Source organism: Callorhinchus milii, unplaced genomic scaffold, assembly GCF_018977255.1.
Source record: "Callorhinchus milii isolate IMCB2004 unplaced genomic scaffold, IMCB_Cmil_1.0 Scaffold11, whole genome shotgun sequence".
Classification (NCBI taxonomy): Eukaryota; Metazoa; Chordata; class Chondrichthyes; order Chimaeriformes; family Callorhinchidae; genus Callorhinchus; species Callorhinchus milii.
In genome coordinates this window covers 12939606-12967486 of record NW_024704752.1, presented here as the reverse complement: position 1 = coordinate 12967486, position 27881 = coordinate 12939606, and the positions used below count along the sequence as shown (strand labels likewise).

At 43.7% G+C, this 27881-nt stretch overlaps 2 protein-coding genes across 6 annotated transcripts; both read right to left on the bottom strand.

Moving 5' to 3' along the window:
* Positions 1-254: 254 nt before the first annotated feature.
* Positions 255-20897, bottom strand: LOC103172733 (serine/threonine-protein kinase PAK 2). Its single transcript, XM_007885473.2, has 15 exons — positions 20735-20897; positions 11755-11963; positions 10598-10698; positions 9338-9482; positions 9172-9206; positions 8394-8504; positions 7705-7840; positions 6947-7010; positions 6558-6606; positions 6065-6177; positions 4858-4975; positions 4640-4739; positions 3747-3943; positions 3107-3244; positions 255-1971 (listed from the first exon to the last, which is right to left on the bottom strand). The coding sequence occupies exons 2-15, from the start codon at positions 11942-11944 to the stop codon at positions 1885-1887; spliced, it is 1584 nt and encodes a 527-aa protein (XP_007883664.1). The 5' UTR covers positions 11945-11963; positions 20735-20897; the 3' UTR covers positions 255-1884.
* Positions 20898-23336: 2439 nt separating this feature from the next.
* On the bottom strand, positions 23337-27281 carry LOC103172486 (cryptic protein). 5 transcript variants are annotated; one of them, XM_007885362.2, is made up of 7 exons: positions 26858-27281; positions 25695-25820; positions 25106-25155; positions 24841-25023; positions 24436-24550; positions 24243-24349; positions 23337-23634 (listed from the first exon to the last, which is right to left on the bottom strand). In XM_007885362.2, exons 3-7 carry the CDS (start codon positions 25110-25112, stop codon positions 23501-23503), a joined length of 546 nt encoding a protein of 181 aa, XP_007883553.1. In that variant the 5' UTR covers positions 25113-25155; positions 25695-25820; positions 26858-27281; the 3' UTR covers positions 23337-23500. The 5 variants fall into 5 exon arrangements, with proteins under 5 accessions (XP_007883553.1, XP_007883506.1, XP_007883455.1 ...); XM_007885315.1 differs by lacking the exon at positions 26858-27281 and adding an exon at positions 26482-26513; XM_007885264.2 differs by lacking the exons at positions 25695-25820; positions 26858-27281 and adding an exon at positions 25237-25685.
* Between the last annotated feature and the right edge of the window lie 600 nt (positions 27282-27881).

Below are 27881 nucleotides of genomic sequence, written 5' to 3'. Positions count from 1 at the left end.
TTGATTACTTTAAAAATGTCAAATACTACTACCACACCCATCTTTATTTAAACAAATGTTTTTTTCCATTAATTTTGTTGCAATGTAATTAAGTTGAGCTGGGAATTGTACATTGCCATATTGGTATCAAGCACAGACACAGTTGCTGACAACAGGAAAATGTCACAAGTATGTGGGCCAAGTGGCTTCCTTCTGTGCTGTGTAATTCTATGATTGAGTCGAGCAATTACAAAAAGAACATTCCCACACAACCATTTTTCTAAAAATTTTATTTTTTGTAGTATTAATTAAAAAAGTCCAAAACCCCAAATCACCAGTTATGTCAGACTCTGCGGTTAGGCACTTCATTACAGATGTTAGGCACTTAATGGATGTGTTCTGCATATTGTTAAGTTTGATCCTTACATCATTGCAGCAACAAGCCACACATTCACCAACACTCCCAGAAATTGATGGACAATGCCTTGCCTTTCCAAAAACAGAACTCGAGTAACCCGTAACAAGTTGAGTTTTCTACCTTTGACAGTATTCCCTCTTCAGCAGAGCTTCAAATAGTGACAGTTGGGTGCTAATTCTTCACTCCGGTACAATCCAAAGATTTTGAGTGCGCGCACCTTGCCAAGCTCAGTGGCAGCCTCACTGATGACTGTGACTGGTGACTGTTTCTGAGACCTTGTTGGCACCAATGACTGCCGCTTTCCAGTAATTACCAGAGAAGTGTGATAAAATGCAAGTTCTTTCATTTCATGTAAAAATACTTTACATTTATTTGCACCCAACTACTACATCTGAGCTACTGGGAGCTGATGTGTTATTGCCATCTATGCTATGATGGCGAATGCCCTTTTTAAATAGGTCTGTGAAAATGAACCACTTTAAAAGTGGATTTCTAATAAAAAATAAATATATTTTCAATGCTGGGGACCATGCAAGTTTCTTGATTTTTGGCCTACATAGCCAAGCAGATGGGAATACTGTTTTACTTTTCAATACTATCCAAATACTGCTCTTTCACCTAAACTAACCAGTTCTTACAGTAAATACACACACACACAACCCATTTCTATCAACACCAGTCTTACTGACTTGGTTTCAGTGAGGTGACTATCATAGGACTTCAATGCAAGACAGTTGTAGAAGTAACACAGACACTGGGAAACATATGGCTGCTGGGAAAACATTCAGTGTAAACCAGCTTTTCCAATATGATCTGAAACCGCTCTTCCAATTCAGGCCAAGATTTTAAACTAGTCTAACTACATCAACTGTCTTTAATGATCGTAACGGAAAAATTAACTTCCCTAAGATTACTCCATGGGTGCACACAGTCATTGAGGCATCATTTAAGACCAAGAAATAAAATCACATCTCTCATGGGTACGAAGGGAACCCGTGATTCGCTGCATGAGAAGTAGCTGATGAAGTTGACCATCAGAATTTGATTGTTAGTAAAAACAGTAAAAGCATAATCAGGGCAGATATTCCACATTTCTCCTGAATTCTAAGGATGCAATCCACCGCTGAGATACACAATATACAAAAAAAAGGCATCAAGCAGAGCATCCCAAAGCCCAGCTCACCCTATACAGGTCCATGAGGAGAAAAGAAGAGACAAGCGACTGGCAGAGCAAACAGCAATTGTGGGAAAAATCTACCCTCTGCGGAGACAATTCTTTTGATCTGCAGTTCAAGTATTGATATTGTCAAGGGGGAGGGGAGAGAGAAGGTCTATGGGGAATACTTTTCTTTAAGACAAATCTTGCTTGTGTAGGTGACCAATGACAGGCACATGGCAATGCCAGAGTAGGAATCAACAGCTGCTCTGCCATGTTGGTGCAGATTGAGATACTTGATCCGGGTCCTTTGGGAGGAGATGAGGGGATCCTAGCGGTTGTTCTTCATAGCATCCTTGGCTGCCAGGATCAGAGGTGTCAAACTGGACAAAGGCTTTGCCAGTTTCAGGAACGGATGCTGAAAGAAAGAGAAACGAGCTGTCAATACTGGTAGAAGGTTGTAAGAAAACAGATACAATGACAGTTGTAGATCTGTAACACAATACTGAGTAAACCAACCGAATTGCCTACAACATTGAAGTGCTGTTCTTCGAGCTGTGTTGTGCTTCATTCGAATAGCACAGGAGGCCACAGACGGAGTCAGAGTGGGAACGAAAATTAGAGTAGCAAGCGACCAGAAGCTCAGGGTTGCACTTGAAGACGGAATGGAGATGTTTTGGCAAAAGCGATCACCCAATCTGTGTTTGGTATCTCCGATGCAGAGAATACATCGTGAGTAGCAAATACAGTATACTGCACCGGATTAGTGGAAGTCCATGTAAATCACTGTCTTTACCCAGAAGCAGTGTTTGTGGCTCTGGACATTGGTAGCGGAGGAGGTGAATGGGCAGGTGTTGCATCTCCTGCGCTGGTATGGGAGGTGCTGCGGGAGGGCACCTGTCCATGGCCTCCTACGCCGGTCGAACGAAGCACAACACAAACATGAAGAACAGCACTTCATCTACCTCTTCGGCACCTTACAGCCCTCTGGCTTCAACATTGATTTTAACCACTTCAGATCTTAAACACAGCTCCCATCTTCTCTCAGCCTTGCCTCCCCCCTCCCCCTCTACTATAACCATGCACACTCCCTCTGGGTCTTAAACGCATTGTTTCTTTCTATAATCTCCCACTATTGCCTTATTTTGTCTTGCACCATCAACATCTCTGCTATCATCTTCTGTCCTCCACCTAAATGTGGAGGACAGAAAAAGACCTTTGTCTTTCTTTCCCGGGCCCCTTCTCTGCTTGTCAGTAAAATCTGCTCCCTTCCAACATTCCGCAGTTCTGCCGAAAGGTTATCGACCTGAAATGTTAACTCATTTCCTCTATCCATAGATCCTGTCTGACCTGCTGCGTGTTCCCAGCGACTTCTGTTTTTATTTCAGAATCTGCAGTATTTTGCCTTTTATCTATAATATGTCTAGGACTAACATGAATAAAAAATAAAGGAGCTGTTTGAGGCAGGTACATACTAAACTGATTTTTTCTAACTATTAAAGCAACCAACTGGTGGGATCCATAGAGACAAAACTGCAATCAATGGTAGTTACCTCTAACAATTCCTTTGCAGATCCTCGTTTTTCCACATCCATCTCCAAACAGCGGTTTAAAAAGTCTCGGAAGATTGGCGAGAGTTTCTCAGGGTTTTGAAGCTCTGGAGTGCCGTTCGTAGCAATCAGATACAAGGCCTGCAACACACACACCACAAGTGAAGTGAACAATGACATACACCAGGAATGCATTCTTCATTGGCCCAGTCTCATTAAGGTTGAATTGGAAACTGTAACTGCACCCCCGACCCTCTCTTCTGCCTGATCCTAATCACATTAGCAAGAGTAAATCCCAAAGAAAATCCAGTAACAAGATTTGAATTGCTCCAGTCATGAAGATCCCTGACTTGACCGTAAAAGGGCATTTTCTGGTGATCAGTCTCAGGGAATGAACTACAAAGATATCTCTTCAAGCAGGAAAGCTGGTTTAAAACCCAGGGAAAGAAAATACTGCCAAATGTGGACAAACCAATTTCCCATTGTATAAAAAGTGTAACAGACTTGTACAATATTCTGCATTACAGGGAGGCATTTGTCTTTGAAATTAGCACCCTGTTCAGAAAACTGTACTTTTAAGCAACGGTGTGAACCAGAGGCTTGCAACTAGAACAGCATTTTCATATTTTGTCTCTGGACTCACCCTCAGTGGATTCTCATTCAGGTAAGGTGGTTCTCCTTCGACCATTTCGATAGCCATGATTCCCAGTGACCAGATGTCCACTTTGGGACCGTAGGCTTTCCGTGTCACTACCTCTGGGGCCATCCAGTAGGGTGTGCCCACCATGGTACTCCGTTTGCTATGCTCCGGTGTGATTTGGGCACAGAACCCAAAATCAGCTGTTATGGATGACAATGTGACAAATCAGTGCCAAGTTATTTCAACTTCAGCAAGATCTTTTTATATTCAGACACATACATTTTTAAAAATTGGATTATTCTATCAACCAGTTTTTAATTTTAAAAGAAATGTATCCAGTTGAAAATCAGTGTAAATGAATGCAACCATTTGGGAACAACCAAAAGATGGAGATGTGGAGGAATTATTTGTTTAAATAGAACTCAACAAAATGATTTCCTGGGCAACCCCATTATAAGACAAGTGGCCTGTGGAACCCAAACTAGCTTTCAGCAGAACACTCCCATGTGTTAAAGAATGTCTGACATCCGGGTTGTCAGGTCATTGCTGATGTTCCTTAGTCCTTGCTGCACCTGGAGCAACATTGATGTCACTTCATATCCGCACGCAGGAAGTGACATCTACAGTGACACAAGGTTCGAGTAACTTGCATATTGAAGGGTCAGATTGTCCCTAAATACCATCTCTAGAACATAATGGAACAGATAATGGAATATAAAAAAAATCTAATAACATCAATTTATTTTAAGAATTCACAAAGCAATTATTAGATCTTCTGCAAACATCTCAAAATTGTTTTCAATTTCAGTCTGCGAATATAATTTCAGGAACAGTACAACCATTATGGCTGTTTGGGTGTATTCAACATCACATGGGTTAGTTACACTGTTACTCACTGAGCTTCACATTTCCATCCATTCCCAGTAGCACATTATCACTCTTGATATCTCGATGGATGACCTGGTTGTAGTGTAGAAACTCCAAAGCTTGCAAGCACTGCACACAGGAAAAACTATTAGGTGCTACTAATATGATCCTTATTAAACAAAAATGCTCGAGAACTTTACAAATACAATCAATTCCAAAACAGGTCTCCCGAGGTGTCTGCATTTACCTCCCTGCAGACAGCTGCAATCTGTGCCTCGTCCATACAAGTTTCTGTGACCACATCAGTCAGCGACCCTCCAGCCAGATACTCCATCACGACACACAGTTCATCACCAACCAGGTAGCTAAGACAGAACAAAGGATTGAGCACTTCATTAGAATCCACCAGGGGAACGCATCATTAGTCACTTCAGAAAGAAACAGGCGGACAGGTAAAGCTCTTTATGTTGGTGCAGAAGTGGTGTATTCAAAGAAAGGTACAATGCTAGCTCACGTTTCTCACCACACGTGACATTTCAATCTCAGCACGGTTTCAGAAGGCAAGCATCAATAATGAATTACACACCAAGCCATCCTTCTCTTCCTCCAGGCTTCCACACTATTAAAATCCAAACTCACCATCCTATTTTAAGGAAGTGAAAGCTGCGGAAAATGTTACTGCTTTAGTCTTGTTTTTCTATAACAATTAAATTTTATTCAGAACTCGAGCTTAGAACGATAAGTGTAAAATATTATATTCTCCAAGTTAAACGGTCATTGACCATAGATGGGCCCGCAAAGCATGATGGCCTGGGTCATTATCCAGACAATGAGGGAGATATCCAGAAAGAAGTAAGTCCATTGTGATAATCGCAAGAGCGTGATAATGGTTGCTGCTAAGCAGTAAAAAAACAACTCATTGTAACTGCAAGGGCAATTGAAACCAACTCTTCAGATGGAAAAACTCAAGAAGACTCACATGATGAACTGGAGATAACAAAAGGTTATAAAAGGACAAAACACAAAATACTGCAGATGCTGAAAATCTGAAAACAAAAACAGAAGTCGCTGGGAACACTCAGGCAGCATCCATGGAGAAAGGAAAGCGAGTCGATGTTTCGGGTCTACGACCCTTCGTTATAAAAAGACATTATCTGTTGAGAAAGCGAGGAGAGCTAAGGACTAACTAGGAGTAGCTAAGCGTCTGGTCAACATCAAGAAGACAGTGGCTTCGAGCCTCCCAGCATGTGGTCCTGATCACTCCAAGCCCCGAGTAATCCTCCAAAATTGTAAGTGTTAAAACTTTGAACACACAAAACCTCTCTACTCCTCTATCAGAACAGAAGCACACGAGATGGATGCCCTCGGCCCTATCTGACCAACTATATATATTAGCGCACAGCTCCCACCTGACTGTACACAGACCACCCGTCCCAGCGCCCCCCTCCAGTTACCTATCCACAAAATTGACAATGTTGTTGTTCCTCAACTGCTTCATCACCAGAATCTCATTGATGATCAGTTCTTTCTTTGGCTGCTTCTGCAGGTTGATCTGTTTGACTGCCACCTGGGAAGGCAAATGAAAAGCATGTCCAGGCCACCATCTCTCCACTTCCTCACAATAGATCTCAGACACACAGGTGAATGCACTGTCTAGCAGAAATACTGTATCACCACTTTCTGACATGCTCTTATTCCTGATCACTAAAATAATAGATTACATTTTAAAAGACAATGAGCAACAAATAGATCTCTGTAATCTGCACTGACTACACTATTCTGGATATTGATTTGGTAATGGTGTGTGGATTGGAATCTATAATAGTTTTTTTTCCATTTGATGTCTCTCAGTGCAAGATTATGTACAAGCTGTGACAGACTAGTCAATCCACAGATCTCTCACTGGTAATGGATACCTCTGAATAAAGCTTTTGATTGGAAACGTACCTCCTGTCCTGTTGCCACATCAATGGCTGTGAACACTGTCCCAGAAGCACTGGAGGGAAAAAGAGACTTAAATCATAAATCACTCTAAAATACATCCAATGTTAGAAGCTACAAATCTGAATAAACTAGGGAGCCGGACAAACATGGAAACTAGAATGGCAACTGGAAACAGTTGAGTTGAAGTTAGAGACACTGGGGTTCTTTCGACGGAAATTAAGCAGTAGAATTGGTCTTTTAAATAGTAAGAGAGCATCATTAAGAAACCCCACCAGTTGCCCACTCAGGTAAATAATACTAATAATAATCTTTGCATTTGATATAGCACCTTATCACGTCTTTAGGGCATCTCAAAGCACTTCAAAGATAAGAGTCAAAGGACCAGCACTCACCCTTGCCCGATCTTCTCAAATCGGCTGTATTTCTTTTTTGGGTCTCCAACACTGACTATACTTCCTATAAGAGAAAGGTACAAAAGGAAGACCAACTTAAAATGGAGAAGACAGAGCACCTCTGAGATTTCAGAGCAACTCTCAGACAGGCATGGTATTTGGTGACAATGGTTAGGAATCACACTTACCACAGCACAATCTTTTAGTAGTCAATCTCACCTTTTTTTACCCCATGTTAAGCAGAAACATACTATTATGTTATTATATATTATTCAGAATCTTATCTATTCCCCTTTATTATACACACTGAATCTCAGTCTCTGCACCAGTAATATTAGTCAGTCTCATTGACTTCCCCAAATTATGAATGGTTATGTTACAGCCAATCTCACGGTGTTTCCCAGTGCACACCTTTCCATCACACACCACACCCACACACAAGTATCCATACCAGCAAAACACTGTCTTGAATGCTGAACATCACACACCTTCTGAAATTCATGTGGTAAAATACCATCAAAATGATACCCATTCTGATACTCATACAAGTCCAAAGCCGAGCTTTCCTCTGCTTCAGTGACTCAAACAAAATTCAGACAATTTCAGTGACTATCATTACAGACACCTCCATAAAGTGGCACTTTGCTGTACACTAGCTATCCTCATAGATCAGTAGCTCCCAAAATGAGCTTCCTTCAAGCTTGCCTGTATGTATCCCAGTTCCTCATAGATTGAGTGCCGTAATGAAAAGCACTTACGCAATTTTTCCATGATTTCATCATCGGACATCTTGGTCTTCTTTTTTGATCTGTCAGATCCTTTTGCAGCGCCATCACCATCCCCTTCTCTGCTGGCAGGAGGTGGGATTGGATCGATCACGGAGCGTGTGAGAAGCTGAGAGAAGAGTACAGTGAGTTCAGTGCTATAATACATGGTTAAAGTTCACAGACGGAGATCGAGAGCCAATATACACGATTTCCCCTCTGGAAAGCACCAGCTCATATGAGAGTGCAGTTCCACTTGCACCGGTCATCTTTTGGCACTTTGTCCAAGTGGCTATTATACAGCCAGTTTCAGCGGTCTATCCCATCATGGAGGCCATGACAGCAGAGTCTCAGGACAGACCTATATGGCTGAATTTTATCTAGACTGTAGAATCTGAGCCTTTGAGAAACAACCAAGTTCATACTGAACACAATTTTTATCAAGAGTTAAAACATGCAGTCATCCATAGACGACTTTCTTGTAGATTCATTCAGCCCACAATTTTCCATAACCCTAATAAGCAGTTATATAAAATAATTCTATGCATATCCACCAATACCAAAATTAAGCGCTCTGAAATGTTGAACGCTTTACTAATCTCCCTGGTAAAACAGTTGCCACAAAATAGTTAGTGGCAATTTCGAATACAGAACTCCTACGTACAAGGAACAGACATACTCACAGATTTGGTGTGTTCAGGTCGAGGAGCAATAACTGGAGGGGGAGCTTCATCATCATCATCCTCCTCAGGAACAGTCGCTACACCTGATGGGTCAGTGCCTTTTGAACCAGGCTAAAGGAAAACAATTGCATCAGTGTTCGTGTAGTTATAAATGTATATTATATACACATACACACATATATGTGTATGCAGCTTCTCCTCTCGTTGTCCAACCTCACCCCACACATTACCCAAGATAAACGATTCTTTAATGTTAAAAAAATCTCAATTCAGTACAGATGAGTTACTTTGGAGCATTATGCATCATATGGAAGCAAACAGCAGCTAAACTGCGGCATTAATGCCATTCAAAAAGTAAAGAGATTAATAATCTATTGGAATTTTTGAGGGGGGAGGGGAGTAAAGCAGGAACATTGGCCTTAACTCCGAGAGAAAACTGCTCTTCTACAAAATAGTGCTATAGTTACACACATCTTAACCACTGACGAGAACTTCAACTTCACATCTTATCTGGGCCTACTATTCATTCTGTATCTAATCTATAGATGGTAGTATTTAATGTATACAACGTCCTAATTCCTGTATTATATAATGTAAACAAGGTGATGCATCTTCCTACATACAAATGTACTAACTTTTAAACTTTGGTACAATAATTTTCTTCAACATACTATGCCAATGAGCACATTAATGTGTGGGGATTGCCTGGGTGCATGCAGGTGAAGATTCACATACAATAAAAGAACAAAGTGTAATAAATATGAAATGGGTTACTCACCACGGCTGGCACTGGAGAGAACCCATCTGATTGCTCTATTTAAAAAGATAGGAAGGAAGGAAAAATATAGGTTACATCTGTCTTGGATACTCAAACAAATAACATTTAAGTCCTTCCGCTTTTGCGTAGCCTGTATCATTTCTCCTCCCATATTCATTTCTCATACCTGTGAAGCTCAGATACTTCTGTTTTACTGTTGATTTGGAATCGTAAAATTTGAGCACATCAAGGACAGCCTGAGGATTTTTCTTCTGTTCCAGTTTTGTGATGTTGGATGTCTGTAATAACCGTGCCCACTGTTCTGGCATTCCCTAAACAATAACGCAACAGTTTAGTTATAGCAGTCAGGAGGAAGAGCGAGAGATTTTAAAACATCTTTTGAATTTCCTTTTTTATTCCCATACAAACCAATCTAATCACTTTACTTAAAAGAAAAATATTTCCGAATGCAAAAACTTGTTCTCTTAAAAGACTATTTCAGCATCTTTGATCTCATGCAACGCATATCATCTTGAAGACGTGATAAGGCGCTATATCAAATGCATTGATTATCATTATTATTATCTGCAGCTGATCCAAGTGTACAATAAGTTCCTAAGCATCTTACAGGACTATTCTTTCACTGATTATGAGATAAGGTATGCTACAGCACTGGCAAAAACTTCTCCCCACCCGTGAGAATAGATTTCATTTCTGCCTGGTAAAAAAAAAGGGGAGGGTGAGGTAAACATTTCCTTAAGAGAAATTCTATGAAATGTTGGGAAACAAAATGGAGCAATGTGATGATGTGACCGGATCTTATAGTGAAATAGTGCAACCTTCTGATAATTTGGAGACTTCCCTCAAACAGAAATTCAAAATTTGCATTCCATAATTTTCAACTGGAATATTACCTGGTTAGGACAAGCCTAGGGATCCAATTTAACTCACAGTTTGAGGTGGAATTAGTTCACAGCTAAGATTCGTCACCCCTCCAGAAAGAAGCACTTAAGAGTGGCACTATTAGCCGGGATGTGCATTGGAACCCACTATACTGAGCTCACCCACAAGGGGAGGCAATACAGCAAAGGAAGGGTTAACCTAACACAACATTCTTCAACAGTTCTGGTACCCAAGACAATCTCCACATTACAGTGCTCCATTCAAAATGATGAATTAATGGTGAAATGGCCAAACAGTACCCAGAGCCAGTAATGGAACACATCTTTCTGCTTATCCGATGCAGAAACCATCAAGTTTGATGAAGACTGAAATCTGCTGGATGAGACACTTGTCAGCACAGTTGGTAATAATGAAGCACAGCCACAACCCTTTTTTTAAGGGAGGCGAGAGTCTAGTTCGACTCTCGCCTTCCAAGAACTGCAGGAGTCAAACTAGATTCAATAGAATAATCAAATATCCATCACTTATGCCATTAAGTACTCACTGTAAACTCTCCCGTTACAGCATCAAACCCGACATGAATTGTGTGCTCAAAATCTGATGGAAGAGATATTTCTGGACGTTCTTTATCTTTTTTCTTACTTCCTGAAGAAACATAAGAACAATGCTCAGCAACTACCAAAACAATAGACAATCAAAGCACAATCAGAGATTTCAAAAGAAAACAGCCAAATGAACAAATCTTCATCACGGGTCCAGTCACAGACCTCATGGGGACAGATCTCAACCAGAATGGATCCGGTCCAAAAATACACTCACAAGACCATCAAGTGCCTTGCAAACTGAAAAAACATTAAATTAATTTAGCACGATTAACACAATTGCAAGGAGTATGGAAAGGTGTGATATTGGGAAGGGAAAATGCTGGAAGAACTTTCATTCCCTAGAAATAATAAAAGCAGACAAGATCAAACCAAAAGCACTGGTTGAAAGCTGCACAAGAAGTCCATTGTTCTGAAATCTAGGGAATAAGACTTCATACTAATTTACCGCGTCATTAAGTAGCAATTTGGGTAGAAAAATTCATTTTCTACTGGCTTCAAATAAAAGTTACACCTTCGCCGGGAGATAGCCTACAAGCTACTGAAGATCAGACTAATCAATGAACACTTTGATAAATCATGCCTGCACACTGAGTGAATGTTGCAGAGTGAACACTGGAAAGCTGCCAGCTCATCACTGATCGTGACCGCACCATGCATTTGTTGGATTTGAACCAGTGATCTATTGTCAAGTGGAACCATATCCACAAAGAACAGAACTGCAAGGCACAAGAAAACACAGTACTGATCTGTCCACATTTTAAAAGATTCCCGCAGATGCAGTTTTGTGTTGAGAACAAGGAAAATAAATAAAAAAAGGTTTTCTATTCTTGGCACATGTGGACGACATAAGTGCTGATGTCAAACAGTGCACTATATGGTGCAATTATATAAACAGAATAGGAAGCAAGTAGAGCACGTAGTACAAATGCCCTCCCATCATCCCTGCACTCTGTAACTCAGCCATGTACTCTGACCATTCAGTCCCCTGTTTTACTCACTGTCACTGCCTCCTACTTACTAAAGCCCCCAGGCTCCCTTTAGCCCCTTCCCCTCAAGTGTACTCCACACATATCCCTCTAGATATCCCATACAATACCTTTGTCTCCCGTGATTGTGAACGGGAATATGAGTTTGGGTCGTTTTTGCTTCTCTTCAGGCACAGATGGCAAGGGTTTGGCGTTGTGGTTGCTCGATGAGGCATCCTTGCTGCCTGAGATGAAAAATGTGCTATTTACACGTACAGGAGGGGCAGGTGGCCGATCCTCAAATTTTCCGTTATCTGACATAATTCCAGATTACTTAATCCTGAAACAAAGAAACAGAGGCTAATTAAAGGCGAACTGACAATCTGAAAGGGGGTTTGGGAAAATACAGCATGTATTCCTGGTTTGACAGTTACATTAGCCCACACAAAGAAAAGTTTACCCATAAGCAAGCCTGCGTTTGCTCAACTCCAAACTACTGTATGTTTGAACAGCAGACCAGGTTCATCCAGGTAAATGACACGAGCTCTCTCTAGTGGCCACAAAACAGTACATCATCCATTAAGATTCTGCTCACTTCCAAGCAGGTATATGAAAAGATATCTGAATAGCCCATTGTTTAGCAAACAGTTTACTCAGAATAATGCAGATTACACATTTCTTCCCAACAACTTCAGTTTCCAAGGACTCAAACAAACATGACCAAACAAAAGGTCATGCCAAACTAACTCATTAAGGGTTTCTTAATATGAAACGTTTCAAAAATCCTACATTCCAAGCCTTGCAGTTTCTGTTACCTCATATCTTGGTCGTTCATCCATTTTGCAAGTCTTGAGATGTCAATGCAGACACAACAAAACCAGTTCAAAGGCGGTTGTAATAATGACATATTTCTTATAAGAACAAGGTTGTGACCCTGGATTTCTACCTTTCTGCTCAAGTACACAGATTATTACTGTAGCGTGAAGCTGATGGGAGGGTCTCCATGGATTTCACTGGACTGTGATAAACATGAGATCAACAGATCTATGTTCTTAATGCAACAATTTAATTTTGTTAGGAAAGCATCACAATTCTGGCTGAACTTAGACCTGATTTAACCATAACATATCTCTTAAGCTTACTGCAGCTGCATTTTTCTCTCGTTCCCAACCCATTTCCTGCTGCACTTAAAACAATACTAACCGTATAGAGCTACTGCACTATCCACTGTAAGTGAGGGGTTAGCAGATCTTAGCCAGGAGACTACCATTGAGCTCAGTGCCCCACAGAGTGATCATGCACTTGACCAATATTTAGCAGTGTCCCTTTTGGAGGCTTCTCTTACATTCACCTAGTTTCAGATATTAAAACACTAGTATTTTGTCTTCAAATTTAATACGATGCAAAATTGCTAAATATTATTATAAATTGTAATTTCAGTCTTATTTGGATTTTTTTAAAAGACGACAGGAAACAGGCTACAAAGTTAGGATTTTTTTTTAATATGTTGTCAAAATTCTATTTTTTTTNAAAATGAAATTATCAGGCCAGCTGGAACAAGCGCTTTGAGATGTCTAGAAGACGTAAAAAGCGCTATATCAAATAAAAGGATTATTATTATTATTTCAAGCCATTGCAAATATGTTGGACAAGCACAAAATCAGGGCAGCGCGAGCAGTCAAATAGCTGACCAACATGACTGTGGAGGTTCACCACGCATAAATGACAGCACCTTGGGTGATGTATCAGAGTAAAACAAGTAACTAGGGAACCATATCCCAGTGGAAAGAAAATAGGAAACAAACGTTTCACACAAGGAAGGAGGGAATATCGAAAATATTGGCAAGGAAAGAATTACCACAGTGAACAACACAGGATTTGTGATGGGCCCTTCTCTATTTAGAATCATCACTGGACATGGTCATTGCATGACTAACAATAACATCACAGTTGGCTTTCAGTAGCTGCAGAAATGAGTCACGGTTACGTGGTAGGAAAAATAACAACAGATTCTGGGATTATACAGGTGTCTTGCTCTAATTTTAACTCTTTCTTTCTATCTGCCATGGCAAAACTCCACATGGAGATATCATGATTAGAGCCGTATTCTTATTCATCAGTAGCAGTCAAATTCAGTACTGGATTTTAGTAAAGATAACCATGTCTTAGATTCCCAGATTGGTTAAAAGATTTCTGATCCATTTTTATATCGTGAGTCTGTGATATGTACCTCATACTGGAAAAACTGTGTCATACACTCACCCCAAATACACCAACCCGCACCAACCTATGTAACCTGCAGTTACATAACAGAAGGTGATCATAATTTATGCCATATTTTAATCGATCACCTCCAACAAGTAATCGAACATTAACTTACCACAAAAGGCCTAGTTCCACTTCACAAGGCTGTTTCATTCAGTCCTCTTAGACAGAATAAATGATTCAAACGAAGTCTAATGCGGTTTACAAAATTTTACACGTGAAGATTGTCAAACTCGAGCATCCTGTTGGGTGCATAAATGTATAATCCTGCCAGCATCAAAAAAATGGATGTGGACACCATTTCCAAGCATTCTACTGATTGCACACCTTGCTGACACACTTCTCACAAACTGGTAGCAGACAGTCTTTCAGAGGCCTAACCACATCTGAATATCTGCTTTCCTGTTTAGTCACTCTGTAAGACACAGCCAATCAAAGCTCCCACTGAAGTGCGTCTGTTCCAGTGTGTCTGCAATCCAACCTTTTTTGGTGTTGATGTTTTTTTTACAGATTAGTAGTGTTCATCTCACTGAATCAACCAAATACACGTGTACACCAGCAGCTGACGAGCAGTTGATCAGCGGATTTTAAAGTTGACAAAGATCTGCATGTTTTACTCCCACATTCTGTAGTTCATAGCAGCTGCACACTCGGCATTACCCCCAAAGCTCTCCAATTCCTCTGTGTTACGACAATGCTCCTCCACCTCTCTCTCCTCCAATAGGTTGTGAACCTTGCACAATACCCTCACCTCGACAGATGTGGGGAAAATTCTCCCATCTTTCCCAATAATACTCTTGAACTGCAAGAGCATGAAAATTGTGATGCTGAGTCCATAGGGGGAAGGGAGAAGGAATGTTGCCTGGGGGTTATGTGGGTTCTCAGTATTATAAGTCAGGAACTCACCATTTGAGGAACTCTAAGCACAAGTGTGATAGAATAGTGAACTACATAGTAGCCAGGGATAACCACGGACCGCTCATGGTGAAAGGAATCCTAACATCCTTGGCAATCAGTCCTGTCAGACACAGCTATCCACTCCATTGGATTCTTATGGTCTGCTCTGCGCAGCCTGTAATTCCATTGCATTGCAGAAAGGACCATAGCCTTGGGTAAGGCACTGATCCTATCATTTCCTGACAGACGTGGACTCGTTTTGTGAAAAGCTTCACAGAAAAGGAAGTTACTGCACAAGTTCCATCACGTCTAACGAAGCCTCCCTGGCCTGCCAGAAATGCAATGAGGCAAATATTTCTCTTCTACAATCAGCATTGCTGTCAGGCAGCCAGCCATGCAGCAATACAATCTGGTGGGTCAGACTAAAGACAGCAACCATCTCTGATCTCAAACTCTCAAAGGTATTTTGCCACCCCTCAGGAATCTTGTAGAGACATAAGCTTTTTTATGTTTGCAATACATTTTCAAAGTACTTATTGCAGATGTTAAGTATTCAGGGTAACTGTACAGATTGCTTCAAGCCTTGAGCTTTATGATCTAACTGTACAACAAAGAATCATTCTCAACATTTTTTTGAACAATTAATTACAATAACCCATTCTGGAAGGTGCAATCTCCCAGGCATCCATTGCAGATGTTTTGGATGTAAAATTGTAGTAATTGCATACATCCCTTTAATAGTAATGTGACTTCACACCAGGCCTACTCAGAGATGATCTCACCCTAACCCACTTTCAATGCCGATTTCCTTTGTGTTACTAATAGAGGAAGGTTTATCTCTGCAAATAACATGCATCACCTTCCTAGCTCAAATGTGTTCTTGAAAGAGATGGTGACAAGAGGCAAAGCACCTGCCTTCAGGGGCAAGAGAGAGAAAAAAAAACACATCAGCTAAGTCACATTTTGCCCAGAACTGAGACAGCCCTCCAAGCAAATCGCTGGAGTGTAAACCTAGCAGAGGACAGGGAGCAGGTTGCTCAACTACAAGGTACTCAGAAATGTGTAAGACAACACAACACATTAAAAATCTAGGGGGGGAAAAGCACGCATCAGCCAGAAACAACCCAGAGATGCTATCAGTCTACTTTTTAGTCAGTTACCAGTAAGATGAACATTATTCACCACAAATAGATCAGCAACTCAGTTATTAAATGTAAAGCAGTATCAACTGCTGACACAGTAAGAACACAACCGCAAACAGTGGCAACTCACTTAACTGAAGAAATCTGTAGTGTCTCAGATGAACGTGTACAAGAAAGCTATTCTCTGAACTCAAAGATAAAGGAAATTCCTGAGCACCTGCCCTTTGAGCCAAACAGTCTGCTGCTTTCACTTGGCTGACTGCAATGTTCCTTTCCTGCTCCCTCCACCTCTTGTGTAACAGTAATGCCATAGGCATAGAGATCCTATTAATTTATTTCTCCCACACCAAGGAGGGTAAGGTCTCAGCTCCCTCACCTGGCAAAAATTCCTTTACATCACTGAAACAGAGGAAGTGACTCACAAGCTGAAAAGGTGATTAGATAAGGACAAAATGTACAACAACCAAGAAAAATACCAGACCACCAATTAGTTAATATAACCCACATCACCATCTCCAAGTCACTCCATCCCGACTTGAATATATACTGTTGTTCGTTCATCACTATCAGGTCAATATCCTGGAACTCCTTACCCATTACCAAAAAGACTACCACTTTCTCATGGCAACCAGTCATGGACAATAAATGCTGGCCCCATCAACATCGCCCACATTCTGAGACAGGATGAGAAAAAAAAATGAGAGGATTCTTCAACCGGCAAATGTTAATGTTGACCGCTGGTTAATCGCTCAAACTTTAGTAGTATATGTATTACGTCACCTAAAACCCTAGATTTCATTGTGTACTGTACTTCACTTTCAGATATCCTTAGAAACCTACTAAGATCCAAGCTAACCAAAGATTAACGTGAGCTTTATAAATCCTACCCATTTGTGTTCTGCACACCTAACTTTACCATAGGTTTCCACACAGATCTCATTCACTGCAAGTTTCACAACAGTGCTCTCAGTGGATAAGTTACACTCAACGATACAATCCTCAGAAGAAAAAAAATCCAGTTCTTGCATAGTGGTGGGGGAGTAAGAATGGACATAGTGTACTTCTTGGCTGATTCCAAGGAGGCTTTATCATACCTCCTTGAGGTGAACAGGAGTGAACTGCAGGTAACTTGGTCAGTCAACCTTAAGATTACTTTTGTCAAATATCATCACCTAAATTCTTCCATGCTGCATGCTGCAACATGGCACAGAATAATGCAAGCTTCCTTACGAAATTAAGTGTGGAGAGGTCATCAGTGAGAGAATATCAAGAAACCCAAACACATATGAAACAATGGTTTGGAAACAATGGAGAGGTCTCTGTAGCTGAAGACGAATATAAACCAGATAGTCTGTTGCAAGTGTATAAATTGTCCATGCAAAGAACTTGTGACTTTCTGGACTACTATACTTGATGGACATAAGGCATACATCAATAAACCTGGGAATTCACCCCCAATATAAAGCAGTTTGAAGCCCCTGAGAAAGGATCATTCTCAAGCACAACTTGGAAGAACACTCTCCCCTCCACCCCCCCCCCCCCCGACCCCAGCTTGGGTCTGAAATGCTGTACACTGTCCAGTGCCTTGGGACGTCCTCCCGATGTGAAAGGCGCTATACATTCATTATACTGTCAAGTCACTTTGAGATCTGTTGTCACGGTATCGCAACCAGACTTCGTACTCCGATTGCTCCAGTCCTTGCCAAACTCCACTGGTTCCCTGTCACAAAGCAGATTGACTTCAAGATCCTCACTCTAGTGTTTAAATCCCTCCATTCCTTGGCACCCCCTATCTCTCTAACCTCCTCTCTTCCCACAGCAGTACCTGCTGCCTCCCCTCTACTGGGTCCGGCGTCCTACACATCCCCCGAATCCTCCACCATTGGCGGTAGTGCCTTCAGCCACCATGCCCCGAAACTTTGGAACTCCCTCCCTCAACCACTTCGCCTCCACCCCTCGTTCCCCATTTTCAGGTCGCACCTGAACACCTTCCTTTTCGACCTCCCACCCCGCCCGGCTCGGCCTTGGGCTCCACTATCGTTAAGCACTCTGAGTCGCCGCCTGACGTAGAGGGCACTATATAAGTGTGAGTTGTCGCTTTTGAATCCAACAACAGCCAGAAATCAGAAATCCAATTGTGGGATTCAGGTGTCAGCTATGGACAAGAAACTTATTACATTGCAGATTGGAAACACCATAAATGCACTGTATTAAAAGCAAACACCAATTAAAAATGTGCCATACTTATAAACAGAAAACGGGCCTTACTGCAGCAAGCTGACAGCTTTTAATTTCCAGGACTTTCAAAATTTAAGCATGCAAGAGAACTTTGGCCTTGTTTTCGGCAAAATTTTCCCTCAATTACGATAAACAAGCTCCTAAAGTCACAGTGAAACTCAAGGGATGTGCGTTCCTCAATGCACGCTGAGCTCCAAGCAATGCAACATCTGGAGCAATTATATAGGGAGATATCCAGCAGTATACACAATTTGGATCATAAAGTATAAATTCCAAGAAGAGTTTCTTAAAGGCCACACTTCCTGTTGGTTATCTCCAAATGAATGATTAGCACTTCTCCTAAACTTTATACTGTCGATAATCAAAGCTCTCTACGGGTCCAAGTACAGTACAGAGTAAAGAGGAAGCTGTGAGAATACACAACCCCACATAAAGAGCAGTCAGTTCCTGTTAATGACATCCTGCCCAGGCTCAGCACTGAAACTGCATCAGACGTTGCAGACAACATATTCCACAACCAGGCCCGGTTATGACACACTAGAATTTGTCATACCAATGTACTTTTGGTTATTACAGACCTTTTCATGCTCCCAGATGTTTGATAAACAAACAAGTTGCACCTCCAGTGCCTCAGACAACATCCATATGATTGGGTAGTGACTGACTACCTAACTGACTAAGTTTTCACCCTACAATGGATTTTGAAACCAGAAGTAGCCCAACTTTACTTTTCTGCCTGTGATCAGTTAAAGCTGCACAGACCAGGTATTAAACCTTTGTGATCCTTATGGCTCAGTACCGCATAATGTGCCACTAAACCTCAGAGCCATTGTAAAAAATCATACGCAACTACAGTATTTCTAAATTAAAGCTCCAACATACACATTGCATTGCGCACCATGAAATATTGGCACAAAATATTCCGATCAAAAACTTTCTTTCACATACTTTTATTCTGAGATGTCATGGACATCTTGAAAAATTTAGAAACTAAATCAATTCACAAAGCAGGTCGAGGCCTGTATTCCATGTTTGGAAGCTGCAACACATTAGTCCTGACTGAACTTGAAACCTCCGGATTGTGCCAACTATGTTATTTCAGGTATAAATTATACACAGAATTAGAGTAAGTTCAAAGTACTTGTGCAAATTGAGCAGTGGAGTAATAAGTGTACATATACTGTGTTAACTATAACATACTCTAAGCTTAGTCTCCGTTTTTTGCTGTTTGGTGCTCTACTGGAAATTTCCATTTGCTTCTTTGATCAGTTTATTAATAAGAGCATTGGATCTAATGAATGCCTTTCACGTCAGAGGAGTGGCTCAAAGCATTTCAAAGAGTAATGACTGTGTTGTGCAGACAAATGCAGCAGTCAATTCGGGTACAGCAAACACAGAAGTCAGAGTACAGTATTTTAGCGATGACTTTAGCCTTGCACATGTAAATATCAGCTTCACACAGAGGAGTGGATAACGCAGCTGTGTTACATTTGGCAATACAGTGATACATTGAGAGCCAACCAACGCTACAGAGACAGAAATTGGGCGAGTGAGTACACTTATTCTGACCCTCACACCTTCTCTCTGAAGCCTACAACTCCCCTCCTTCTCCCCCCCACCCACACCCCCCCGACCCCAACAACTCCTCTCCTTCCCCCCCCCACCCACACCCCCCCGACCCCCACAACTCCTCTCCTTCCCCCCCCCCCCACACCCCCCCGACCCCCACAACTCCTCTCCTTCTCCCCCCCACCCACACCCCCCCGACCCCCTACAACTCCTCTCCTTCCCCCCCCACCCACACCCCCCCGACCCCCAACAACTCCTCTCCTTCCCCCCCCCACCCACACCCCCCCGACCCCAACAACTCCTCTCCTTCTCCCCCCCACCCACACCCCCCCGACCCCAACAACTCCTCTCCTTCCCCCCCCACCCACACCCCCCCGACCCCCAACAACTCCTCTCCTTCCTCCCCCCACCCACACCCCCCCGACCCCTACAACTCCTCTCCTTCTCCCCCCCCACCCACACCCCCCGACCCCTACAACTCCTCTCCTTCTCCCCCCCACCACACCCCCCGACCCCAACAACTCCTCTCCTTCCTCCCCCCACCCACACCCCCCGACCCCCAACAACTCCTCTCCTTCCTCCCCCCCCCGACCCTTCCAAACACCATCCCCCACACCCAAGAGACACATTCCCAAACCTTGTCCTTGACCACAGAAACCGCACCACCCCAACCAAACGCGTCGCTGACCGCTCGCTTTCCACACCACACACAGCTGCTGCCGCCCCCCCCGTGAACCCAAGCGCGGACCCTTCCACCTGTCTCTCACCTCACACCCTTCACGAAGAATATTCAACCCAGAATCTCCCCCCCGCCCCCCGCCGGCTCCCCCCCGCCCCCGCCGGCTCCCCCCACCCCCCCGGCCCGAGCCTCACTCACACCTTCCCCTCGACTCCTTTGCTTTACAGTGAGAGGCGGTTGGAGACGCCGCCGGTGCCCAATTGTCCCTTAAGAAGGAAGGCAGTGGGGGGGGGGGGGGGCCGGGCTGCACTCTGCACTCACACAGTCAGTCGTTGCTCCGGCCCTCTCTCTCTCCCTCCCTGTGTTGTGGTGCCTCTCCGGCTCCCCGTGGGGTCCTGCGCGGCAATGGGCGAGACGAGACGAAACACAACAGCCCCCGGGACGGACACAGACTGCGGCGGAATGGCGGAGGGAAACGGAAGTGAGGCCGCAGCTCAGACTGGAGGGGCGGGAGGGGCGGGCGGGCGGGAGGGAGGGGGGTGGTGATGGCAGTGGCGATGGTGAGGAGGGGAAAGGGCCCGGCCAAGGCCGTGCTGCCGACTCCTCCCCCTCCCTCCCTCCCTCCCTCCCAGACTGCTTCGCGCTCGGAGCCGGCTCGCGGGGCACGCCGGGTCGTGTAGTCCTTCGCCCGGGTCCGGCCCCGCGCGTTTGTCAACAAAAGCGCAGGCGCCCGAGACTGCATCTCCCAGCGTGCGCCGCGCGACTCCGTTTCCCAGGAAGCGGTGCGAAGCCACGTCGGAATGACGCGCGCAGCCGAGGGAGGGTGCGCCTGTTTCTATGGAAACTCACTGTTGTCGCTCTGCTGCACGATTTTACTGAGTGCCTTTGAAATGTAATCCAAGTGTTGTTGTTGTTGTTGTCGTCCCCCCACTCCGTCCCGCTGCTTCCCTCAGTGAGCGCTACAAATATTCCCGAGTGAAGGGTAAGGATTTTTGTGGAGAGCAGACGGTGGAATCCATTTAATTCTCAGTTTGGTTTGGACACTCTGAAGCACTGTCACACTACACCCCAGGAGTCACACCCCAGGAGTCACACCCCACCACCCCCACACCCCCAAACAATGGAGGAAAACACCACCCAATGGCAGGAAAAACCCGATACCAGGACAGTCGATGAATCCCACAGCGCAAACCCTTCAGAGTCCTTCGGTTAAAAATGTTCACAGGATGTAGAGCGAGTGCACACACGCTACGCTTGGCGTGTGTTCAAAAAGAGCACAGAGCCCTTCGGGCGTAGTTGCCGGTGAGTCCCTGCAGGGACCTGATGACCTGGTACCGTTCCATCAGAGGGTAGATGTCTAATTGTCATCGAATTAGTGACAGCATGAATGGATGAATGAGATTCCCACTGTCCCTACTTACTATCAAGCAAAACTACAGCCAGGGCAACAGGCTTGATGGAATTGATGGGAGAGAGAAGACCCTGTTGAGCTTCTCACCAGTCTGGCACTGTGAAAGAGACATGAGGGGCTGTACCCTGGCATTCCAGACTGCTCACTTGGGAAGTGCCAGAGCATGTTGCAGCCACAAAATATATGGTCAATCTACTTTACAGTATATCCCATGAAGGACTGAGGCATCTCTACGATGTGCTATATCAAACGCAAGGATTACTATTCTTGTTATCGAGTCAACTAACTGCCATTCGGAGGAGCATGACAATTATCAGGGCATTTTAAGTTTTTTAAAAAAAAATCTCATAATACCCTTAGATCTGCAAAAAGGTACAGAGCGGTCAAGTCTTTTGCTGATTTTATACAACCCATGTTGACACTTGATTATGGGCATATGACCTTTCCTTTCTCTCCGCCCCACGGGATATTATAGCAAGGAATTTCTCAAATAGTTGTAAGATTCTATATGGAAACATACAAGAGTAAAAAACAAACAAATGAAATGTTGTTTTGAGGATAGCTGTAGGTTTGTGTATATAATTTGGCGATTGCCCCAGGTCATACCTGTAAAAACAAGTTACTTGGAATAGGAATCTGACATTGGCATGCTGGCGTGACATGCACACAGTGGGTCTTAAGACTGAACTAGACTATTTGAAACCATAAATGATTATTCTTATCCTAATGATTTCAAGATTATTGCACAATTCCTCTGAAACTACTTAATAAGGAGACTGGTTGGATACAGGAAAATTAAGGGTGTTATCGATTGAAGAAACTGATCAACCAGGGATTGAATGGAAAAAAGCGGAGATCACTGGGATTAATAACAGATGCAATTAACTAAAAGTGACAGACAAAGTTAAACAGATTCTCTTGTATGTACTGCCAAAGTTTTTAAAAAAAATTTACATCCAAGTATATTGGAGAAAACGTTTTCCAACTCTGATCAGCTGCATTCCACAAATGACTCATTCACACCCTCAGGGATACATGCAGCATCATGTTTCATTGACCATCTGCTTCAAGCTTTATGATCTTCAAGTTTTTTTTCAAGCGTCTCCTGGTTGTTCAATGCAAAAGATCAGTTTGGTCTGTCCCGTGTGACAAGTCAGAAATTCCTCAACATTGTTAAAATTGTTTGTTCTAAATTTCAGAGGGACAGATTTACACATCAATATTTTTGTGGTGGTTGGTGAAGATCCTGAGTTAATAAAAACGGAAATTCAATGTAACACATTTCATCAGACACATTCAAGAATTGCATATAAATGAAGTTGCATAGGCAAGAACCTCATATTGCAGCTTTCAAATCTCCCATTTGTTTGGACTTGCTGTTAATAATGCTCATCCGAGCAGTCAAGCAAATGCAAAGGTCGCCCTACATTTTGCCTCGAATTCATTGGTTTTAGACCAAACATGTTGGAAAATAGTTTACTTAGAGACAAAGAACAGAAGATTTATGCCACGTTTGTTTTACAAATGGGTTTAATGTTAAAAGCAAAATTGGGTTTAGCGACATGGTCAATCACATTTATATAGCTAATAGTGTGTTTGGTCTCTAGTGACAATCCATCACCAATACGGTTCTCAAATGCGTTCAAGTTGTTAAAATATATATTTTTAAAACTGCCTCAGTAATTCAGCTGCATCATTCTTGCACAGATATTGATCATCAAGGGCACCAGCAGGCATGTGGGGTGGAGAGAGAATTCCAAACTGCACCCAGATGTTAATATATATCCCAGTTCCTTATCCTGGGCTGGATCTGAAATAAGATAAGAGCACGTTTAAATACTTGACCTTGGGACACACTTTGATAACGCTGAATTATCGCCATATTTTTTACTTCCTGTAAATTTTGGCATACCCAATGTCTGGAAAACAAGTTACAGAACCTCAGTTGATTCAACCGGATATTTTGGGAGCAGGGCGGTTTGGAGAGAGATGGAACAGCAATGATTCAGAATCAAAATGCTCCATACACTCACCAAACCTATCAAGCTCAATGTTAAATTCATTCTAAATTGCATACACGTCTCAAATAGATCAATATGCATAGCCTTGGTATTATAAAGGTTTGGCTTATTGCCATTCAATGCTGGTGACAACACAACAGTGGGTAAAAGTCCAAGAATAACCTTCTTCTGAGTTTCTATTAGTGCGAATTGGCTTCTGGCAGGTAGATATGTCAATGATTAATTCAAACTTGGTTTCAATATAGCTAAATATGAAATGTTTTCCTGACTTAAACTTCTGATTGACTAATTCACTGCGAGTCACACTTTGAAAGTTCAGATGAGTTCTCTGGGTCATACTTTAGTGTCAGTAACAGAAGTAAAAGCGAGTTGTGGGTTCTGTTTGCCGCACGCTTACCACAGTTTTCCAGCAATCCTCGGAGGCAATGGAATGTCCCATAGTTACATTTACACCAGGTGCAGTTCTTGCGAGCCCACTCTCCATGTTGTATGGAGTTACAGTCTCTATGTGAGGGGGGAAAAAACAGAAACACTGCACTCAGGATACGGTCCGCGCTGGTTTTTGAATGCAAACCGAGCTGTAAATGTACCTGTTGAGATGGTTGTATTGGCAGTGTCTACCACTGAAAGCTTTAGGACACACACAAAAACTGCCGAGCACACAAGTGCCCCCATTCTGGCAACAACGTCCACCAAGAAGAACACCTAGGCACAATATAAAACTTGGAAATAAATCTGCTCTTGGGATCATGATATCCTACCTACTATCTTGTCCCCAATCTGTGCCACAATGTCAATATTCCCACACAACAACTTTCCTGTAAAAACATTTACAATACACCAAAATGTGCACTCCAGTGCAAATAAAATCCAACCCAACTATTGGACAGACACAAACGGTATAAAATTCGAAACTATTCTAGATACATCACTGGAAATTGAAGTTATTTGGACACAGAACCCACCTACTCTATCCTCAGCATGAGAAAGCTCACCGTGTGTCCAGTTCCCCGCTTTTCCCTCATGTTCAAGAGGCCCACGTCTCCGTCGAAATCTCTGCTCCTCTGTTCGGTAGTTATCTTGACTGAATTTCACAAGAGAAGTTGTAGGCATGGTCCTGGGAGTTTTCCGAAAAGCAAAGAGATTTTCTACATGTTTGCAATCTTGACCTGCACATGCTGAAATATACAAAACCGAGTTGATTTGTTGGAATGCATAGAAAAACCCGATTTTCATAACTTTAATGAAGACATCACTAACCTGTCATTAACTTCACAACTCTCAATGTCAGCAGAATGCATAGGAAACACCTAATACAAGATAAAGGGTTTATCACTAAAAGGTCTCCAGAGCAGCTGTATAAAAGTAAATTCATAACAATTCCTTCATACCACCAGCACTTTTTAGCCTTTTTTCCTTCTCCCCAAATCATTCTTTCTCTGAAGTTTTTGAAAATACCTACCTCTGTTAAATGAGTTTTAGGTGTGCAATTTATACTATCTCCGATTGGTGGCAAGCAATTAACAAGCAGCCAATTTTCCCTTCGCTCCAATAATTACACCCTTTGATCTTAAAGGGACTTTGGTCTTTGGAATACAATGCTTTCCTAAATGTATTGTTCTCATCCAGAGATAAGAGTGTTACCAATTGAGCCAAATTGCCATCTATAAAAATCAATTGATGCGAGATTACCCCTACTTATCCAAATTCAGTACTCGGTCCAGAACAGTAGTTTGTCAACTCGATGCGTAAATCTAATTTTGTTCATTTTATTAGATGCTTCTTTCTCCTATTTTTCCCTTTATGGTTCTCTCAGAACACACTACCACTGTTATTTGATTCTTCTTACCATGATATCTGCTCTATGACTGATCTTATTGACTTAATGTATTGACTTCATGTATTGACTTCACTCCAACGTCTTTGTGTTCCCGCTTGTGGTGCTCTTAGACCCATTTCTCTATATTACAAATGCCTACAATTTCAGGGAAATATAAATTATTCACACATAAGGTATTTGAGAAAAAAATCATGCTAATAATAATAATCCTTGCATTTGATATAGCTCTTTTCACATCTTCCAGACATCTCAAAGTGCTTTACAGAATAGACTATAAAGTGAATTGACTATATTTGTGGGCGAAACGCGGCAGAGCCAATTGCGCAGAGCAGTGTCTCACAATCAGTTGTGGATTGAAGTGACCGATTTTTTTTGAAGGATTATTATCAGGCGTGCAGAGTAAGGAAACTTGCCCAAGATTTTGCCTTGCCGGGAATTGAACCCAGGTCTCTCGCTTGTGAGACAAGTACTCTAATCACTGAGCTACAAGACTCCCCATGATGCCAGTTATAATAATCCTTGTATTTGATACAGTGTATGGGAGAGGTGATCATAGGTGTTTTGGAAGAAGTAGGTGTGGGGGGGTGGTCAAGGCAAATAAAGAGGATAGTGAGACAGACGGAGCTCCAGTGGCTGGGGATGCAGAATCTGAAAGCTCAGCCACCAATTATGGGCCAGAGGGTGGGGGCTGCATAGCATCTGAATTAGCCAGGCAGAGGCAGTGAGCAGAGCGGTGAGGTTGGAGAAGATCTTCACTCTCGTGTTCAAATTCATTCACTCCCTGACACCTCCCTACCTCTTCGACCTTCTCACTCTGCAATCCACCACCCGGTGCCTCCGCTCGACTGGCACTGGCCTCCTGCTCGTCCCTCGCACCCTCCGCCCCACCATCAGAGTTCATGCTTTCAGCCACTATACCCCAAAACTCTGGAACACTCTCCCTCAATCCCTCTGCCTTGCCCCCTCTCTCCTCTCTTTGAAGTCCCACCCGAAAACTTTCCTCTTCATCCGTGCTTACGGCCACCTCCCCCCTCGCCACCCCGGCTCGGAGTCGGGCTCCGCCACTGTTAAGCTCTCTCGAGACGCTACCCTGCTTGGAGGGTGCTATAATAAGTGCAAGTTGATGTTGTCCTTGAAACCGAGAGGTGCCAGGTTTTAGTGAAGCTATTTACAGGCAAACATGAGGATGGTGAAATTGATCTGTTGGGAGCCAGCAAGTACAGGGTCGGGCGCGGTGGTCCATCAGCACCGTATCGGACTGTCAGCCTCGTCTGTGAGTCCAAAGCGCCTTTAACACGAGGCTTAAAGCCACGACTTCTGACTGCGTGGCCAGGGTGCTTAGCAGCCCAGTCGGGGCCGACACCCTCCGGCGGCACCGGAACGGACTCGGGGCCTGGTGAAGCGGCCGGGTCCAGGTGGTGTGTGTCGTTCGAGCTGAGTGTCTCGATTCAAGACTAAAAAATAAACATCTCAAACATGTAAACCAGGTGGAAGGCCAAAGATAGACACGTTAATCTGAGCCCAGGGGGAAAATCAGTGAAGTCAACAGCGCTTTCCTGCCCCCTCCCCACAGCCCCCCTCTCTCCCCCACACACACCCCTCCCCTCTCCCCCCCACACACACCTCACCCCCCCAACCACCCCTCCCCCCCAACCCCTCCCCACACACACCCCCTCTCCCCCACACCCCTCCCCACACCCCTCCCCCCCCACACACCACCCCCCCCTCTCCCCCCCCACACACCCCTCCCTCTCCCCCCACACACCCCCCCCCTCCCCCCCCCCCCCCCCCCCCCCCCCCCCCCCCCCCCCCCCCCCCCCCCCCCCCCCCCCCCCCCCCCCCCCCCCCACACACCCTCCCCTCCCCCCCACACACACCCCCCTCTCCCCCCACACACCCCTCTCCCCCCCACACACCCCCTCCCCCCCCCCACACCCCTCCCTCTCCCCACACACACCTCCCCTCTCCCCCCACACACACCTCCCCTCTCCCCCACCACACACCCCCTCTCCCCCACACACACCTCCCTCTCCCCCCACACCCCCCCCCCCCCCCCCCCCCCCCCCCCCCCCCCCCCCCCCCACCCCTCCCTCCCCACACACCCCTCCCCTCTCCCCCCCACACACACCCCCTCCACACACACACACACACACAGCAACAGCTCCGACCGCTCACAACACATGCGCGCGCATCCCG

Coding starts and splice junctions, on each gene's coding strand:
- LOC103172733 (XM_007885473.2), bottom strand. CDS start 11,944: ATGTCAGATAACGGAAAATTTGAGGATCGGCCACCTGCCCCTCCTGTA. Junction 9,207..9,337: donor GAAGTATCTGAGCTTCACAG/GTATGAGAAATG, acceptor CTTTTTAAATAG/AGCAATCAGATGGGTTCTCT. Junction 4,740..4,857: donor TTGCAGCTGTCTGCAGGGAG/GTAAATGCAGAC, acceptor TCCTGTGTGCAG/TGCTTGCAAGCTTTGGAGTT.
- LOC103172486 (XM_042339388.1), bottom strand. CDS start 25,277: ATGATTTGGGGAGAAGGAAAAAAGGCTAAAAAGTGCTGGTGGTATGAA. Junction 24,551..24,840: donor AGCGGGGAACTGGACACACG/GTGAGCTTTCTC, acceptor TATTGTGCCTAG/GTGTTCTTCTTGGTGGACGT. Junction 24,350..24,435: donor CAATACAACCATCTCAACAG/GTACATTTACAG, acceptor CCCCTCACATAG/AGACTGTAACTCCATACAAC.